Consider the following 17,868-nt stretch of genomic DNA (forward strand, 5'->3'; position numbering starts at 1 on the left):
GGTTTCAGCAGAGACAAAGATTCATAGGCAGACGCGAAGCTAAAGTTGGTTAAATTGGCTTGACATCACCACCAAATTACGTAATTTGGTGGTGATGTCAAGCCAATTTAACCAACTTCTATCAATCAATTTTTCTGATAGTTCAAGCAAATACGTGTGCGTAGATACAGGTGGTGGTCTAGTAAGATGCCCGACCAAATAACGTTGTTCCGCCATATGCCTTTGAATAAATTTCATGCTGCATAATATTATGTATGAGTATCTTAAATTAACTTTGTCATCATAATAATATTATTATTTTATAGTTACTAGTCGATGCCCGCAACTCGGCTGCGTCAAAATTCGTTTATCGCTTGGGAACCGTACATTTTTCCGAGATAAAAAGAATGTTATGTCCTTTCCTGGGACTCAAAGTATCTCCATACCAAATTTCAGCAAAATCGGTTCAGCGGTTTAAGCCTGAAGATGTAACAGACAGACACACTTTCTCATTTATAATATTAGAGTATGATAGCTGCTTTAATCTCACGTACTTTGTTAGGTCTTGTCAAATTATCACATATTATTTTGAATACTATAACGTAGTTATGTCTATTGTGCTATAACTAAGGCTAAAATTATACTGATAGCATTCATATATATTTGTTGATTACCTTTTAACTTCTAAACCACTGCACCGATTAGCCCGAAGTTTGGTATTCTCTATACCTACTTATACAATGTGTCCCAACACCGGTGGGCGGTGTCCAATTTTTTAATATTCATAGGATATTTACATGAGAAGTATTGGTCAGCTAAGTATGAAAACTCGAGAAAAACTAAAATAGCTGCCATTTTACAACCGTGAGGGAGAGAAAAAATTTGAGGGCAAATTTATCGATAGAATATGCCATAGGGTACATCATGACAGTAAAGGATCGGACACCGGTGTCGGGACACATTGTATAATAAGAGTTTATATTATATAACAAAGCTGCAGGCAATATAAGAAGTATATATACCTGCAAAACAATAAAACAAGTCATAAATAAATAATTTATTTCTTCAACAATTCCTCCATAATTTTAGCCGCTATCGACATATCCAACTTATTCCCCGACGCCTTAGCCATCACACCTAGTAAAGCTTTAAAAACCTTGGTTTTACCACCCTTGTACTGGCTAACTAAATCAGGATTATTCTTGAGAATGTCTAAGCACATTTTCGATATTATATCCTCGTCTACTATAAGTAACCAGCCTTTGTCTTTAATTACATCTAAGGGTTTCGCTCGAGGTCTCTCCAAGAGTTCTTCTAAAACTTTCTTGAATACATCCAAATTAATTTGCTTCTTAAAAACCAAGTTTAATAGTTCCTTCAACTGTTGTGCTGATATTTCACAGGTTTCTGCATTAATCTTTCTCTTATTTAGTACAGTTAAGAAATCATTAATGAGAATATTTGCGATTTTTGCTGCTTCAAGTTTTTCTGTAACAATATCTTTGAAGTATTTCAATAGGTATGGTTCGTTTACAAGTTGTATGGCCATCTCTGGTCGCAGTTTGAATTCCTCTATGAGATGTCTCCTGGAATCTTCTGGGAGTTCCGGCATTCGTTCTAGAACTAGCGGCACACTTATCACATCTTTGCTGTCTTCTTTGGTCTTCAAGTTGAGCCGGAGAGGTGGTAGATTGGGCTCAGGCATATATCTGTAATGAAATATAAAATATATTATTATTAGCAAGAATATTCTTGTTAAACATTCTAAAGTAGGTATGCTAATGCTAAAATACGCCTTCTTCAATAATTACAATAATTATTGAAGGCAATATGCCCAATGCTATATTCTTTTCTATAACTTAAAAGAAAATATTCAATGAACAATGCTATGAAAAAGAACTTGTTTTGGTTAAGGACAAACCAAACAAAAATATTCATAAAACTTTAAAACATTTAATCAGTTTTTGAACAAAATAACATTTAATTGTTAAAATAAAAAATGTAATTAATCGCATTACGCATACTTAGTAGGTTTTTATAACATTATAAAGTAATTGTCATAAACAAGGTTTTTTCCGGATGGGAAACATAATTTTAATTACATTTTTATTAAGTATTATTATTGTATGGTCATTAGTCTGAAACTAAAACTTTGTAAACAACCCAATTGTTATGACCATGTCGATGGATTTAATTAACAAAAAAAGTTTACTCCAAAGTTCAACTCTTGAATGGCAAGTTTTGTTGCTGCTATAATACTCAGGACAAACATAGGACACAAATAAAGTTCCTATTTTGTAATCTATACATCTATTATACATACATACATATAAATAAAATTGGAGTGTCTGTTTGTAATATTAAAATAACCGGTTTTTACTACATGCATATGAATATTTAGACGGTACATACACCAAAATAACAATTTTTAGAATTTTTGTCTGTCTGTATGTCTGTCTGTTTGTTCCGGCTAATCTCTGAAATGGCTGGACCAATTTTGACGGGACTTTTATTGGCAGATAGCTGATGTAATAACGAGTAACTTAGGCTACTTTTAACCGACTTCCAAAAAAAAGGAGGACATATTTTTACTTTTTTATTTTTTACCTATGTATTTTACATTTTGTTGACGCGGACGAAGTCGCGGGTAACTTTTCTATAAAATGACACGATCCACTACACTAAGGTGGCTTTCTGATCTTTGCCATAAGTGACCGCGACCGACTAAAATTCAAATAAAATGCCACTTTATGACCTAGGCTGTAGGTTTCATTGTGCTTTCCGCTACTACAAAGCAGCGGCAGCATGGGTCGCTAGACCAATGTCGGTTTAAAGAAAAGTAGCACTCAGGGCCTGGGCCTGTAGACAAGTGGCAAAGCGCTAACGCTAACGCTATCGCTACATAATGTATGCGATTTGACATAAGTCATCGCTTTGCTAGCGAATACTAATGTCAAATCCATATTGTCTACGGGGGCTGATCAGCTATTTAGCCACCCTGGAGAAACATCATTTTTGTCGCCCTTAACATACAGAAAACCATATAAGTCATGAGCTAGTTTTGTTGAGAGATAATGGGAGGAACACTTAAGTAAAATAGGGCCTGTTTGACCACTTCCTGATAAGTGGCGGACAGGCTATTCACAACTTATCTGAAATATACTTCATACTCCATCTGTCAGATAAGTTGTGGATAGCCTATCCGGCACTTTAATCAGGAAGTGGTGGAAAATGTAAGGCTTAAATATTTGTCTATAAAACATTTATTTGTATCTTAAAACCCACCTATAATCCTGCACCACCTCCTTATCTCGCATGGCGACTGTCGCTCTCTGTGCGGCGTCCCAGGCGCGCGTCTCGTTGACTATGCGTCCTCCGCCCTCCAGTATAGCGCGTTGACGGTCTATCTCGTGTCGGACCGCCGCCGCCACGCCGCGGACCGAGCCGATGTTCTTTATCTGGAAAATTAGTGGGTTTGTTAGTTTATTTCAATGTTCGAGGCTCAACAAAAAGGCGAAGCCGTACAGAATAGTTTTAAATATGAACTAGATGTCAAATGACCCAGTAAACTTTGAATTAATTTCCTCTTAATATAAACCTTCCCTAGACCTCTACGAACATTTAAAATCATTTTTATTTATATAGACTAACCATAGCTCAACGTTACTAGCATTCAACGCCATCTATGTTTAACACATGATACTCATAGTCTTCTTTTTTAGGCAAGGCAAACCATCACTCTCTGCAATGTTCTATTCATTAAAATTACAGTTGATCATCAGCTTGAACTAGTAAACTAAAATGTAAATAGGGAATCGTAAGCCACAAGAAGTTCTCACCTCAGTCCGTGTATTCAGTGGGTCTCCGGGCCTTCTCATGGACACGTTAGCGTCCACTCGCAGAGCGCCCTCTTCCATCTTGCCCGAGCATGCTCCTAGCCGCTGCACTATCAGCACCAGTTCCTTCACCAGCGCCGCCGCCTCCTCGCCATCCTGCAATTTGGAGATGTTGAAGTTAAGGGGAAAAGTAAAAAGTTCAACTGAGCCATACGATCTTGAATGTTAACTGTTTTACTAAAGGACTAGATGACACCTTCTACTCCGTTGCGGCAAAATTACTTTATTGCGAGGGTACTGTACATTTTTAGAATAATAATTATTATTCTATGTCCTTTTCGACTTAAAGTATCAATACCAAATTTCAGCAAAATCTTCAAGGTTTTGGCGTGAAGAGGTAACAAACAGACAGACATACTTTAGTATGGACTTTATATTTATTAGTTTTGCTACAGAGTAGTGGTTAGTGTAATGTTGAGTAAGAAAAAGTGATGTGCTATAGATTGTTTTCATTGTTATTATTTGTAAAAATATAAATAATCTAAGAAAATAATAATAAGAAAATAAATTCAATGTATATATTTTTATTTTCTTTCACATTTACTGCTGCACTCAGAGTGGAACATTAATTACTTAAATATAATTAATTCAAAATTTTGACATAAGCCCCATACATTATCTGTCAAACTCTTCATTAAATTGAAGGTTAGTCACAATTAAATGTCTCCGAGTACGGCGGTAAGAATATTTATATTATTCAAATTAAAAATAACCATCATAAGTACACTGTAGTATTGATGTAAGCATTTAAAATTAATTCATTTTAAAGAAGTAACAAAATGTATTTCAGAGCTAAAATTACACAACATTATATAACAGTATGTAAATCCTTTATTGTTGATGTTGTTTTTGTTTCTCATGAATGTTCATGTTGGCAATATTAAATTAATTAAATAATATTTTCATTTAATGTACTCAAATTAATGGAATAATTTTGAATATAATATATCAATATGAATATAGCTAAACAAAATAATCAAGTACTATTCTCAATTGTTTTACTTGTCCACGGGCACCGGCAGGGGGGTGCCAGGTGGTGGCCATTCCCCTTGGGAATCTCATGATCAACAGGAATTACTCAAATAAAAAGCTGTCTGTAACCCTATTACCATGCCGTACAAAAATAGTTTGTAATGTTTTGGCACTAAAATATGTATTATTGATGTAAATAGACAGTCACTGACTCACTGCTTGTAAGAAGTAAAAATTAAAGAAAAGAAAGAAAACTAAAATCTGAACCCGTTGGAAATTATTTCACCGGCGCCCATATAATTGTCTAAGACTGTTGCCATCCCTATAATCAGGTATAACTTTAGTGTAATCCATACTACTTGATGTTGTTGCAGAAAAATGCATGGTTCCCGGACAATAAACAAGTTGTGGCCCACTTTAATAATGCAATTTTGAAAAGGATGAAAAATTCTATGACTTGTTATGTAATATTTTCAAAAATTTTAAGTGCTTGTTTCAGTTAGTGATGGCCAATGTGTGTTCAAGTTACTAACCTCCAAATCTGGTTCAAAGACAATTTCTATAAGTGGTGCACCAGCTCTGTTCAGGTCTACCAAGCTCCGTTTTAGCTCGGCATCATGAAGTGACTTCCCGCTGTCCTGTTCTAACTGTATCTGTTTGATTTTGGAACTCTTATTGTATGGTTTCTTGTGATAGCCCGGTGTATACACCTGTAATAATAGAAATATACATTTAAAAACAAATTATCAAGTCACCTCAACATAATATTTCTGACTGATGATTGAGACAATTTGCTTTTACTATGATAACAAATATCAATACAGTAAATGCTAAAAATATCCAGCTCTTCAATGATGTAGTCAGTTTTGTATGTAACAACTTCTAACATTACTATCTTATTTCATATCTATCTTAATTCATATCTAAAATAACTTCAAATTGTCACTAGAATAAAAGTACCTGGAAATTAATAACACCATCATTAGCTAGCGGCGCGCGTTGCTGTGTTATTTGATAGCCAGAAGGTAAGTCAGCATAGAAGTAGTGTTTTCGATCGAAACTCGAAGTTTCGTTTATCTTACAAGATAGCGCGGATGCTGTGAGTATTCCTAGTTCTACACACCTTCTGTTTAGCACAGGTAACGTTCCAGGTATTGCGGCATCGAATAAAGATACACAGTTATTAACAAGCCCTCCAAAAGTGTTTTCAGACCCAGAAAACAATTTGGATTCTGTTTTGAGTTGTGCGTGCACTTCTAACCCGACCACACTTTGCCATTTCTCATTTTTAGGCGCTGTAGCAACACGATTGAATGTTTTATTACATTTATGTATTAACCTCGCATGTAATTTGTGGCAAATCATTTTAATTTTTACACATTAGTGTTTACCGAATGGAAAATGGAAATGTTTACAAATAGGAAATGTCAAACTGACATGTGACGTTTAAGCCTTTTTTTCTTATTATGGCACTTCGGTTATCTAACCATGGCCAGTTGTGTTGGTAAAAATAGCACTAGCCATACATAATAATTAATTGTTAAATGCTCATATTTAGAAATAATTAAATTAATCGCAGTTGCTAAAAATACGATTGCTAATATTATCGTGCATAGCAACCGTCTGCGATCATGTTAAAAATCACGTCCGCGCTGTTTCGCACCGCTGAGCAAACTGTTAATGAATTGCTATTTTTCACTCGATGCGAAATAATACTCGAACCGATACCTAATTCACGAGGCCGCGTTTTTAGCAAATAACAAACGATTAATACTTAGCATGATTATTGATGTGACATGAAAATTAGCAAGATAATGAAATTAATAGAAAATAGCACTGCATTAATTCCCATATGGCTAGTGTCGAGTATAAAATATATGGTGGGAAAACAATATTCTTTAATACAATAATTATAGGCATGATGAGTTCTTTTCTTATTGATAATTGAAAGACCCTTAAAAAAAGGAAACATCGCTGAAAGAATGACTGATAGCTTAAAAATTCACCAAGATATGACAATTCATCTAGATCTAGACTAAAGTCTAGTCTTCCTAAATATATACAAGAATTGCTCGTTTAAAGATATAAGATATAATACGTCTGTCATCAAATCTCACCTACCAACTCGTATACTTGTTTGCTTTCGAGTTTCGATGGACTTTGGACTCTACCTTGTTTGACTTGGCATTTCAACACGTTTTGAGAAATCGAAGTTGATAAGTATTATTATTATAGTTTTTGTATACATTATACATAGTAATTTTAATAAATGAGTACTTAATTAAAAACTTGTTATTGTAATAATATTGAACATAAAACATTTTGTCATGTAGAGTAGACACATAATAGGATTCCAATTTCCAGCACCTACATGCGTAAAACATTAACATTACGTAGACGGATGAGCAAGGATTATAATATACGAGCCTTTGCCCGCGGCTTCGCTCGCGTTAAGAAGTATTATTATATACAAACTTTTATCCCCTATTTGAACCCCTTGAGGTTGGAATTTATCAAAATCCTTTCTTAGCGGATGCCTACGTCATAACATCTACCTGCATGCAAAATTTCAGCCCGATCCGTCCAGTGGTTTGGGCTGTGCGTTGATAGATCACCATGTCAGTCAGTCACCTTTGAGTTTTTTTTTTTTTTTTTTTTTTATGAAATAAGGTGGCAAACGAGCAAACGGGTCACCTGATGGAAAGCAACTTCCGTCGCCCATGGACACTCGCAGCATCAGAAGAGCTGCAGGTGCGTTGCCGGCCTTTTAAGGGGTAATAGGGGAGGGTAGGGAAGGGAATAGAGGAGGGTACGGAAGGGAATAGGGGAGGTACGGAAGGAAATAGGGGAGGGTAGGGAAAGGCAAAGGATTGGGCCTCCGGTAAACTCACTCACTCGGCGAAACACAGCGGAAGCGCTGTTTCACGCCGGTTTTCTGTGAGGACGTGGTATTTCTCCGGTCGAGCCGGCCCATTCGTGCCGAAGCATGGCTCTCCCACGTAAGAGTTTTATATATATAGACTTACTATATGAATATGATACATATTTCGATAAAAATTGTGATAATCAAATACTACAAAGTGCAAACATCATCATCATCACCGACTTTGTTAACGTGCAATTAAGTAACTTATTAAATATTTTTAGTAGGTACTTAATTGTTGTACTGTTGTATTGCTTAGCTAGGTAAGTAAAAACCTATCTTTACTCTACGTATGGACTCTACATTCTAGGTACCTACCTATTATTCGACTAATTTTAAACTTTCAAAGTCTGAAAGTAAGTATATTATAAATAAACTAAAACTAAGTACAGGAACATATACCGAATTACCGACTAACTAGCAATAAAATAATATAATAATAATTATTAATTAATAAGACTGTTCCGTTCTAGTTAGTAATGATAATTATTGTAATAAGTTACGTTAGAGTACTCTTTGAGTGGCCAGTGGTCACTGGCCATGGCCCATGACAATGAGAGTAAGTAAGCGGGCGCCTAGACGAGCAATTTTATTGCGCAATATCACACATTGCGTAATATTATTGACCGTCTAGGGTTGATATTGAAGGGTTGATATTGATCGCGCGCCTTCAATCTAATTGTTAAATAAACTGTTCAATTAAATTGAAGCGTGATATTGCACAATACAATTGATCGTCTAGGGGCCGGCTTAGACAAAGAGTAAAATGTAATATTATTTATGATAAAATTATCATAAAATTAGAACAAAATACGGAGCATAGGTGTTAGGAAAATATTTAAAAATTAAAAATTGTAATATAATGTAAGTATTGTATGTAAAAACCAATGCTTAATATTACTTTATATTAATATATTCTTATTATAAATTATAATCATAAAACGATTTCCTCCTTCCTTGTTTTTAGGGTTCCGTAGTCAACAAGGAACCCTTATGGTTTCAGTCTGTCCGTCCTTCTGTCCGTCTGTCTGTCAGCTGTCTGTTGTCTGTCCGTCTGTCCGCGGTTTTGCTCAGAGATTATAGGACCTACAAAGCTGTAATTTGGCATGAATGCACATATTAATGATGCCGACAAAATGGTACATGAAATCTTAAAAAAAAATTTTTGGTACCTTCCTAGTTCCTACACATCAAGCGGGAATGTTTTTTTTTTCGACTTTGAATAATTTGATTTAGAACATAATATTTTAAACAACGCGAACATAATACTTTTTTTAATTTTCATTTAAAAAAAATATTGTAAGTAATTAAATATTCGTATCGATTCGTATTCGTAATTTGAATGTTTACAAGGATTGTTAAATTAAAATGTAGCGTAACACTTAAACGAATGAGGATAATTAAATTCTAGAATAAACAGAGGTCAGAGTACTTGCCTTGCTCGAAGCATTGTATGCAGACCAAGCAGACGTAACATGTAACTTGTAAGTAGATACCGAATATGCTTCAATGATTTACGAATTAGTGTAAGTACTCACATACGGTTTTGCTCGATCGAGCAATCATGTAGAGTAAAAACCACGGCTCGGGCTTTCGTACACACATTCAGCATTGCTCGATAGTTTTACTCCTGTTCGAAGGAAATTAGCTACGAATAATAAAAACTAGTGTCAAAAAAATTGTCAAGCCGGCTCGATTCGAGCTTTCAAACTGGCTCGATGCGAGCCTTCGAGCTGTGAGTTTTGCGGTCCACACGGTGGTTTTTGCTCGATTTCGAGTAAAACTATCGAGCAAAACTATTATTGACATTTATAACGCCGAAGTTGTAAATTGCTTAAAATATATATTTTTTAATAATAGTACTAGCACTTTACGATTTAAAACAAAGAGAGAAGCAGAGCTAAAATTTACAGATACCTACTCATGGACGAAGCCAACAACGGCTGTCAAGTGATATTTAATCATTAGTAACATTTTTTCGATAAATTTAGTTTTCTGCGTTGAAAAAACGGAAGAGAAAACAAGATATTTGGTAAAATTGTCATTTACTGCCACACTTAGAGACATTTAATGATGAAACTTCCATTTACTCATAAACATATAATGCTACGACAGTATATATTAAGTCTATGCATTTAATAAAGAGTTTGACAGATAATGTATAGGGCTTATGTCAAAATCTTCATTAAGTATATTAAACAGTATGTGTAATTATTAACGTTCGTCTCTATAACGGATTAAAAACAAGGACAGCATAATATGAATTGAGAGCCTCAGCCCTCAAGTGTGTTGATGTACCAAAACACCAAAATTTTAGGTTAGCTACCTGTTTACAGTATTTTGTCATAAGAGTTATTGAAAATATCCTGATCAGATTATATAACAATAATAATAATAATAATATAATAATTAACAAGCATTATATACTAAAAGTGAAAGAAATATTAAGTATACATAGAACCGAAACTCAATATGTGCTTACTCGAACCCCCATGCCTATATAGTCTATAGAGCGAATGCGTGTTTTCCCCTCATTTTGTTGACATTTTTCCATAATTGCTGGTATTTACTGTATTTCCTGGCTTTTGATGTTTTTGCTAACCACATAAGTGACACTTTCACCGTAAATCAGGGGTAATATAAATGTTAAGACTGTACGTTAACGTGTGGTAGCGGCTCTCTTTAAATTTTAAAAGCTTTTCCAGTACAAAGGATATTATGGTTCATTATGATACGACCCACTGGTAGGAAAAAATATATCGCGAACCACAGGATGAAAGACACTGTTGGTTTCTTTTAGGGTCCCCGCAGATATACAACTTTAAGTTGGCCGACTATCGTACAAACCACAGGAATAGATCAAGATAGAAGTAGGTATGAAAAAAGTGACACGCTCGTGTTCATACAAATTGGAGCGACATTGCGCTTCTATCTTGATCTATTTCTGTGGTTTGTACGATAGTCTGCCAACTTGAAATTGTAAGTCTGCGGGGACCCTTAAGCTTTTCCTGTACAAAAGACATTATTAGTTTGTTATATACAATGCGACCCCCTGCGCGCCCTGGTAAGAAAAAATATATCGCGACCCACAGGATAAAAAACACTGTTGGTTTCTTTTTGTCTTTAAATAAACATAATCCATAGGTACAAACTCTACATCCATTATAGCAATTTGTAAAGCACAGCTACCTTTCAATAGTTTTTGGGACGGCATACATCTAGGGCTCTACCTAACTAATCTATCAAACTGGATAAAAAGAAGCCACAAACCAAGTAAAAAGATACACTCTATAGTTCTTTACTACCCCTACACAGCGTGTTTCTATATTATGGAGTCGAAGGTGTATTAAAGATGGACAATAAAAAAAAAACTTGTAAACAAATGTCAAACAACCAATTACATACATAAATATAATAATAATAATAATATATTTAATTTGTTAAGAGCACGTGTCAATATTTTGATGTCAGATGAAACAAAAAACGTGGGAAAACCATTTTCATGTTGCGTACTTCAAACATTAAAATAGGAATTTACCACGTTGAACGACAATTAAAATTCTCAAGCAAAATACAGTAAAAAAAAACAGCAAACTGTACCTAGTAAATATTACTTCTGTAGTACTTGGTAGTAAGTAGTAGTAAGTATACATAGTTCATCTTAAGAGCTCACCTGACTCTAAAAATCAAACATCGTCCTCTCTTCACACTCACGCCCGTCTTTCATATGCCAGGTGAAAAAGGACGGCGCGGAATCATCGCCGAGTTAGTTTTACTTGAATAAAAGACGAACTATAATGATTATGAAAAAAGTGTTTTGAGCAAGTTTAGGTTTTATCAATACCTTTTTAGATATTAAAAAATATTAAAGAAAAGACAGCAAACTTCGAAGATCCAAGCAAAAATGTGTCTAAAACAAGGTTTTTTGTAAAAAAGAAACTATCGAGCATTTTTTGAGTAATCATGTTTTCGTCTTGAGCATTTAATCTTTATGAACTGAAGTTACTTGTGTCAAAAAATCAGTTTTCTAGACCTTACAGATTTTGAGATCTAGGTTAAAGTATGTAGTCAAGTTAGGGTCATATGGGCTCTTAAGGATGACTCAAGAGAAAAGAAAAGTGAACACAATAATTTATTATTGCAAAGGTTCCGTTATGAATAAGTAGCTAATAATATGGACATACTACACTTAATGCAGGATATCCGCATATACTTTAAAAACAAGGAACTTAATAATTTTATTGAAATAACCTATTATTCAAATGAGTATGAAAAAACAACTTACCGAAAACATCAAGCAGGACGCTCAGCGAACATTTAAACTAATTTAAAACTAAATTGCATTGATATTATTAAATTAACTTAATCCTAACTTAATCTAGAAAGATCCACATTATACTACTAAGCCCGTGACCACTTCGAAAAGGAATGCGAAGAGGTAGAGAACTAAAACAGCTAGAGTAGCCTCGGCGATCGAGTACATTTTTATCGATTAAAAAATATAAAATGACGCGTGCTATCGTTTGAACAGTCTGACTGCGAATGATTTCAACACGACGCTGTTTACATGATTATGCGGCTGAATTATCGGTTTTTACCAGCTGGCCGTAAAAACTCTTTGTATGAACACTAGGTAGACACACCTCTAGAATGAAGGCAGTATAGGTAGGTAGTGTTCTGTGCCAGAGTAGACAGAATGCCGACTTAGAACTGATGTTGAAATTTTTAAATTTGACGTAGACGAAAATCGTCGCTAGGGTTGTTAACTTGTTACCTACGAATTTAAAACTATGACATATTCGATGGACGTGTTCCTCTTTGGTCGTTTTGTTGTTTGTGTTTTGGCACATGCGATTAAAATTGTCAGAATCCAATTTTGAAATCTTTTTTTTTTTTAATATTTAAAAATAAATTATATCAGCCAGCGCGAGGGACAATCCGATCATAATCCTAGTGAAACCCGACGAATTTGACAGATATTGAAACCTGTCCGTTTCTTTGCAGTCGAACTACTGGTAGTTATGTCTATTGTGTCTGTGCTTATAGTTCTGATCTTTATGCTGATGACATATGTCTCATGTCCGATAGCATGGAGCAACTCCAGAGCTACATTGACGCATTACAAGAGTCTTGTCAGCGGTTCGGACTGGTTATAAGCGCCTCTAAGACACAAATTCTTAAGCAAATGCCTAGAGGTGAAACCGCTGCTGACCCTGCTGCGTTGTATCTAAATGGACAAATACTAGAAGAGGTTTCACACTTTAAGTATCTTGGAAGTCTCATTCGCAACGACAACACCCTAGCCTCGGAGATACCATCACGTATTGCTGGTGCTGCTGCTAATTTTGGGCGACTGACTAACCGTGTGTGGAGGTCCCATGATCTCAAGCTAGAGACAAAGATTAATGTTTATAAAGCACTTATTATACCTGTTCTCTTATATGGAGCTGAGACATGGTGCCTCTATAAGCCAGACATAAAGAAACTAGACACCTTTCACCTACGATGTCTAAGATCAATTCTTAAAATAAAGTGGCAGGACCATATACCTAATTCTGAGGTCCTGCGCCGCGCCGAGACGTATGGCATGGAAGCTCTACTGATGCAGCGACAACTTAGATGGTGCGGGCACGTCCTTCGCATGGATGATCGCCGCTTGCCTAAAGAGGTCTTCTTTTCGGAATTGGCAGGGGGCAAGCGTAAGCAAGGTGGACAACATCTGCGATATAAGGATGTTCTCAAAAGACACTTGAATGCCTGTGCTATTGACCCTGCATGTTGGGAAAAGCTTGCTGCTGAGCGGATATCTTGGCGCTCTACGACCAATACCAAGATCAAAAACTTTGAGAAAGACCGTCTGTGTGCGCTTGAAGTTAAGCGCCAATTGTGTAAAGAGAGACCTAAGCCTTCCTACATCTATACTTACAATTCTGCCGGCCAACTCTACTGTAGCACATGTGATAGGACATTCAAAACCAAGTTCGGTCTAGCAAGTCATATTAGGGCTCATAATAGAAACAATCCTTAATTTCTGGGGTCGCCGTTATCGAAATCGATAAGGAGGACTATATAGTTCTGATAAGATTTTTAGGTACATGTCTCTCTCTCTTGTAATGACCTACTAATAGTAGAGCTCGAACTTCTTTTAATGCTTAAGTTTTGGTCCTTTGTAAACAAGGTATTATAGTAAAATACAGTTTTTTTTTTTAATGATATAAGAGGGCAAACGAGCAAACGGGTCACCTGATGGAAAGCAACTTCCTTCGCCCATGGACACCCGCAGCATCAGAAGAGCTGCAGGTGCATTGCCAGCCTTTTAAGAGGGAATAGGTTAGGGATGGGAAGGGAATAGGGGAGGGTAGGGAAGGGAATAGGGAAGGGGATTGGGCCTCCGGTGAACTCACTCACTCAGCGAAACACAGCGCTAGCTCTGTTTCACGCCGGTTTTCTGTGAGAGCGTGGTATTTCTCCAGTCGAGCCGGCCCATTCGTGCCGAAGCATGGCTCTACCACGTATAAGTTTTGTAGATTAAAGATTTTCCGAAGATTTTCCAAATGTTTTCAAAGATTTTCCAAAACGCTTCAAGAAAGGTCCCATAATGTAGTTCGCTTAATTTGTCTTTGCTCTCAGATGTAAGTATAAGGTAATCAATAATCATAGATAAAATGTAGAGACCATATATATTATGTAAAAATCGATGTTAGAGAAAGAGGGAGTGCACGAAGGCTTGAAATATTTTTTGATTCAGTACTTAGATACTTAGGCGAAAAATAATACACTACTTGACTTCACGGCATTAAACATTATACCATTTAACAAAAAACAATACATACTTAATCGTAAATGTATAGTTAAGACAGAATAACAATGATCAGTGAAGCAAATTTTAATATTATAGAAAACAATGGAAAACAAAGAAATCATAAAAAATATTTGTGTAATTATTTTAAAGTAATAATGCTTTATAAGTAATTATTATCTTAAGCAATTAATCAATAAGTAAATTTTAATTGTTTTATAATTGTGGTTTGTGGCAGTAAATTGAGTTGAAATACCTTTAATTATTATCAAACAATTTTTAATAAACTGACTTGAAAGAATTTGGCGGATAACAAAAAACTAAGTTTTGTATTACGAACAAAAGAATTGATAAAATTTTCACTTATAATACCACAAGAGCTTCAAAATTATCGGGTATTTCCCGATAGGTTCGTTGCAAACAAATGAAGGAGTCAAGTTTTTCCTGAAAAACTTGACGACTTTATTTGTTTGCAGGGAACCTTGAGGGAAATGCCAGATAATTTTGAAGCTCGTGTGGTATTCGGGGGATTATTTTCCCGTCCCAAATGTCGGCCAATAGAATTAGAATTTGTTTTTTATATATAGCAACTACCAGAGAAAATTTTCAAAAAATTATCAGTATAATACCATGTAGGTTGTACCACGTGACGTCGAATGGTGCAATTCTATTGGTCGATATTTGGGTCGGAAAAATAATCAAAGGTATTTGTTATTTCGAATTTAGCACAATCGCCGATTAAAACGTCTCGATTATTTGATGGTCTTATCTATTCTAATTTTAACTATTTTTCAGACATTCACTATCTTTTTCAGACAGACTATTGACATTAAATTCCGTAATTACAAGTATCAGTGCAGGTATCAGTAGATAGATTGTAGATCATTATCAGTTTGACGTGCAAAGTGCACATTACAGTCTCATTCTGGCAAAAAGTATTCAGTGTTTAATTTTTATAGAGCATTTATTAAGTACTTAAGCAGTAAAATACGTTATGACTCAAGTTTATCGTTGTGCCGCAGAATGTTATATTTTACCCACAAAAAGTATATTTTTATAATATTTGTAAATTCAAAAATAATTTAGATTTTTCATAATTCCTCCCATTCAGATCCTCTCAATCCTACATGTGGATGATTATCCACATGGACTTGGTAAATAGGTCGAGGACGTCAGAGCTGACATAGACTCACACCCATCAGATAAGATACGATATCCATACATTGTGGCCAAGGATGTGACTTATCTTTTAAGGGTACCGTACCCAAAGGGTAAGCACGGGACCCTATTACTGAGACATCGATGTCTGTCCGTCTGTCTGTCTGTCTGTCTGTCTCCAGGCTATAACTCAATAACCGCTATAGCTACACTTCTGAAATTTTCACAGATTGTGTATTTCTGTTGTCGTTGTAACAGAAAATACTAAAAACAAAATAAAATAAATATTTAAGGGTGGCTCCATTACAATAAACGTTATTTTTTTGGTCTTTTTTGCTCGTAATTAATAATGGCAACTGCTAGGCACATAACATTTTTACAGAATCTTTAGTTATAGCTTATATGTCTACTTTAATAATTAATAATAATACATATATATTTTTTATTTTATTTAAAAATTTGCCGGGGCGTCCCATACATACATAAAACACAATTTTTGGCATCTTTTTGCTCTGTAAGTTATAACGGTACGGAACCCTTCGTGCACGACTCCGACTCGCACTTGGCGGATCATTTGGAATACTTTTGAATCGAATGTAAAGGTAGAGTTTATGGAAAAAGTCATACTTAACTCATAATATTATAAGATGTATTTTGATGTCGACTATAATAAATAAGTCATTCATTAGTCATTACAATTCTTTACTATACTGTACTCGGCGAAACGCGATTGACAACATCTGACACTTCATTGTCAATCGCGGTTTATATAGAAAATGACAAGATTTTGACAGGCGTCAATGACCGTTACCGCCATGTTTCGCAGAGTACAGTATAGTAGTCTTTTAGAGTAATATATCCACCTCTCAAGGCTCAATTCACTTATGTTCTTAGACTCTGTGAATTAAGGCGGCAATTGACATACAAACGTTGGTAAAATCTTTAAGAATAGCTACACCAAATGGTCGCTAAATAGTAAAAATAGCGTTGTCCTCAGTCCTGGGTCACCAAACAACATAATATGATAATATTATGATTCATGACGTCAATCTGTACCAATTTATTCGATTTTAGCCTAAACGTCAATGACTGCTTGAGTGCAAACACGGTTAGGTGAACTCAAATTAAGTAGCTCCAAGATTATAGATATAAAATATGTAAGTGTAAAACAAGCAAATACACACACTGGCAAAATAAGAGGAATATAGGTAAAAAGGGCCACAACTTGAACTCAAGCGGGTCGGGCTGAGTGAAATCCTTTTTTATAGTTACTAAGCTAATTTAAGAAATAAAATATTGAACAAAACTGGCAAGTCGACAGGTTTTTATAGCAATTATGCCCTAATAAGTGTTTTTCGATGATTGACGTTGTAAGTGTTCCTGATAAGAATGGCGTTTTAGCGGGCTGCAAGGTATGCTCAGCTTATTTGATTGTTTGGTTTTTGGAATAACACATTGCTTAGATACAAAATTAGTGATTTCCCAGTATCTGCGACAGCTAGAGTTGTAACCACGATAGAAAAAGGTCACACCTACCGTTCGGTCAGTCAGGCCTTAGGTGTGTCGGCTTCCGTGGTCCATCGTAACTTTCAACGCCACAGAGAGACTCGATCTTACGTTCGGAGACGAGAACAAGGCAAATATCGGGTGACAATGGTTCAGGATGACCATTTTATATAGAAACAAACCTTGAGAAATCGACCTCAAACTGCTATGCAGACACGAAACCTGTCGGAACAAGTCCGAGATGTAGGTACGTGTAAGTGATTGTACAGTAAGAAGAAGACTTACAGAAGTTAAATTAAACTCAAAAGTGCCTGTAAGGGCACCAAAACTTGAGACTGGACACCGAAGAGCCAGGCTAAGATTTGCGCGTGAACATCAAAATTAGACAAGAGAGTGAAATCTTGTGCTGTACAGTGATGGGAGCAAATTCTGTGTACATTTGGTTGACAGGCGATAAAGAATGTGGATAAATCGTAAGGAACGCTATAGCCCATCAAACTTAACGGAAACAGTGGCCTATGATGCAGGCTTCGTAATGGTTTGGAGTGGCATATGATTTGGAACCCGGACGGAGCTGATGATTATTGATGATGGTACTTTGAGAGTACAGGGCTATAACACAGCCATCCTGGAAC

At 35.6% G+C, this 17,868-nt stretch overlaps 1 protein-coding gene across 2 annotated transcripts; it reads right to left on the minus strand.

The window, feature by feature from the left end:
- Nucleotides 1–1,023: 1,023 nt before the first annotated feature.
- On the minus strand, nt 1,024–12,330 carry LOC121737204 (glutamyl-tRNA(Gln) amidotransferase subunit B, mitochondrial). 2 transcript variants are annotated; one of them, XM_042128806.1, is made up of 5 exons: nt 12,056–12,330; nt 5,381–5,557; nt 3,819–3,971; nt 3,265–3,437; nt 1,024–1,688 (listed from the first exon to the last, which is right to left on the minus strand). In XM_042128806.1, the coding sequence occupies exons 1-5, from the start codon at nt 12,062–12,064 to the stop codon at nt 1,037–1,039; spliced, it is 1,164 nt and encodes a 387-aa protein (XP_041984740.1). In that variant the 5' UTR covers nt 12,065–12,330; the 3' UTR covers nt 1,024–1,036. The 2 variants fall into 2 exon arrangements, with proteins under 2 accessions (XP_041984740.1, XP_041984739.1); XM_042128805.1 differs by lacking the exon at nt 12,056–12,330 and adding an exon at nt 5,808–6,251.
- Nucleotides 12,331–17,868: the final 5,538 nt, after the last annotated feature.

Source organism: Aricia agestis, chromosome 20, assembly GCF_905147365.1.
Source record: "Aricia agestis chromosome 20, ilAriAges1.1, whole genome shotgun sequence".
NCBI classification, from domain to species: domain Eukaryota; kingdom Metazoa; phylum Arthropoda; class Insecta; order Lepidoptera; family Lycaenidae; genus Aricia; species Aricia agestis.

Excerpts from the sequence above, each read along its gene's own strand:
- LOC121737204 (XM_042128805.1), bottom strand. The coding sequence starts at position 6,212 with ATGATTTGCCACAAATTACATGCGAGGTTAATACATAAATGTAATAAA. Across the intron at positions 3,972-5,380 it reads TCTTTGAACCAGATTTGGAG|GATGGCGAGGAGGCGGCGGC; the intron begins GTTAGTAACTTG and ends TCCAAATTGCAG. Across the intron at positions 3,438-3,818 it reads CACTGAATACACGGACTGAG|ATAAAGAACATCGGCTCGGT; the intron begins GTGAGAACTTCT and ends CTAATTTTCCAG.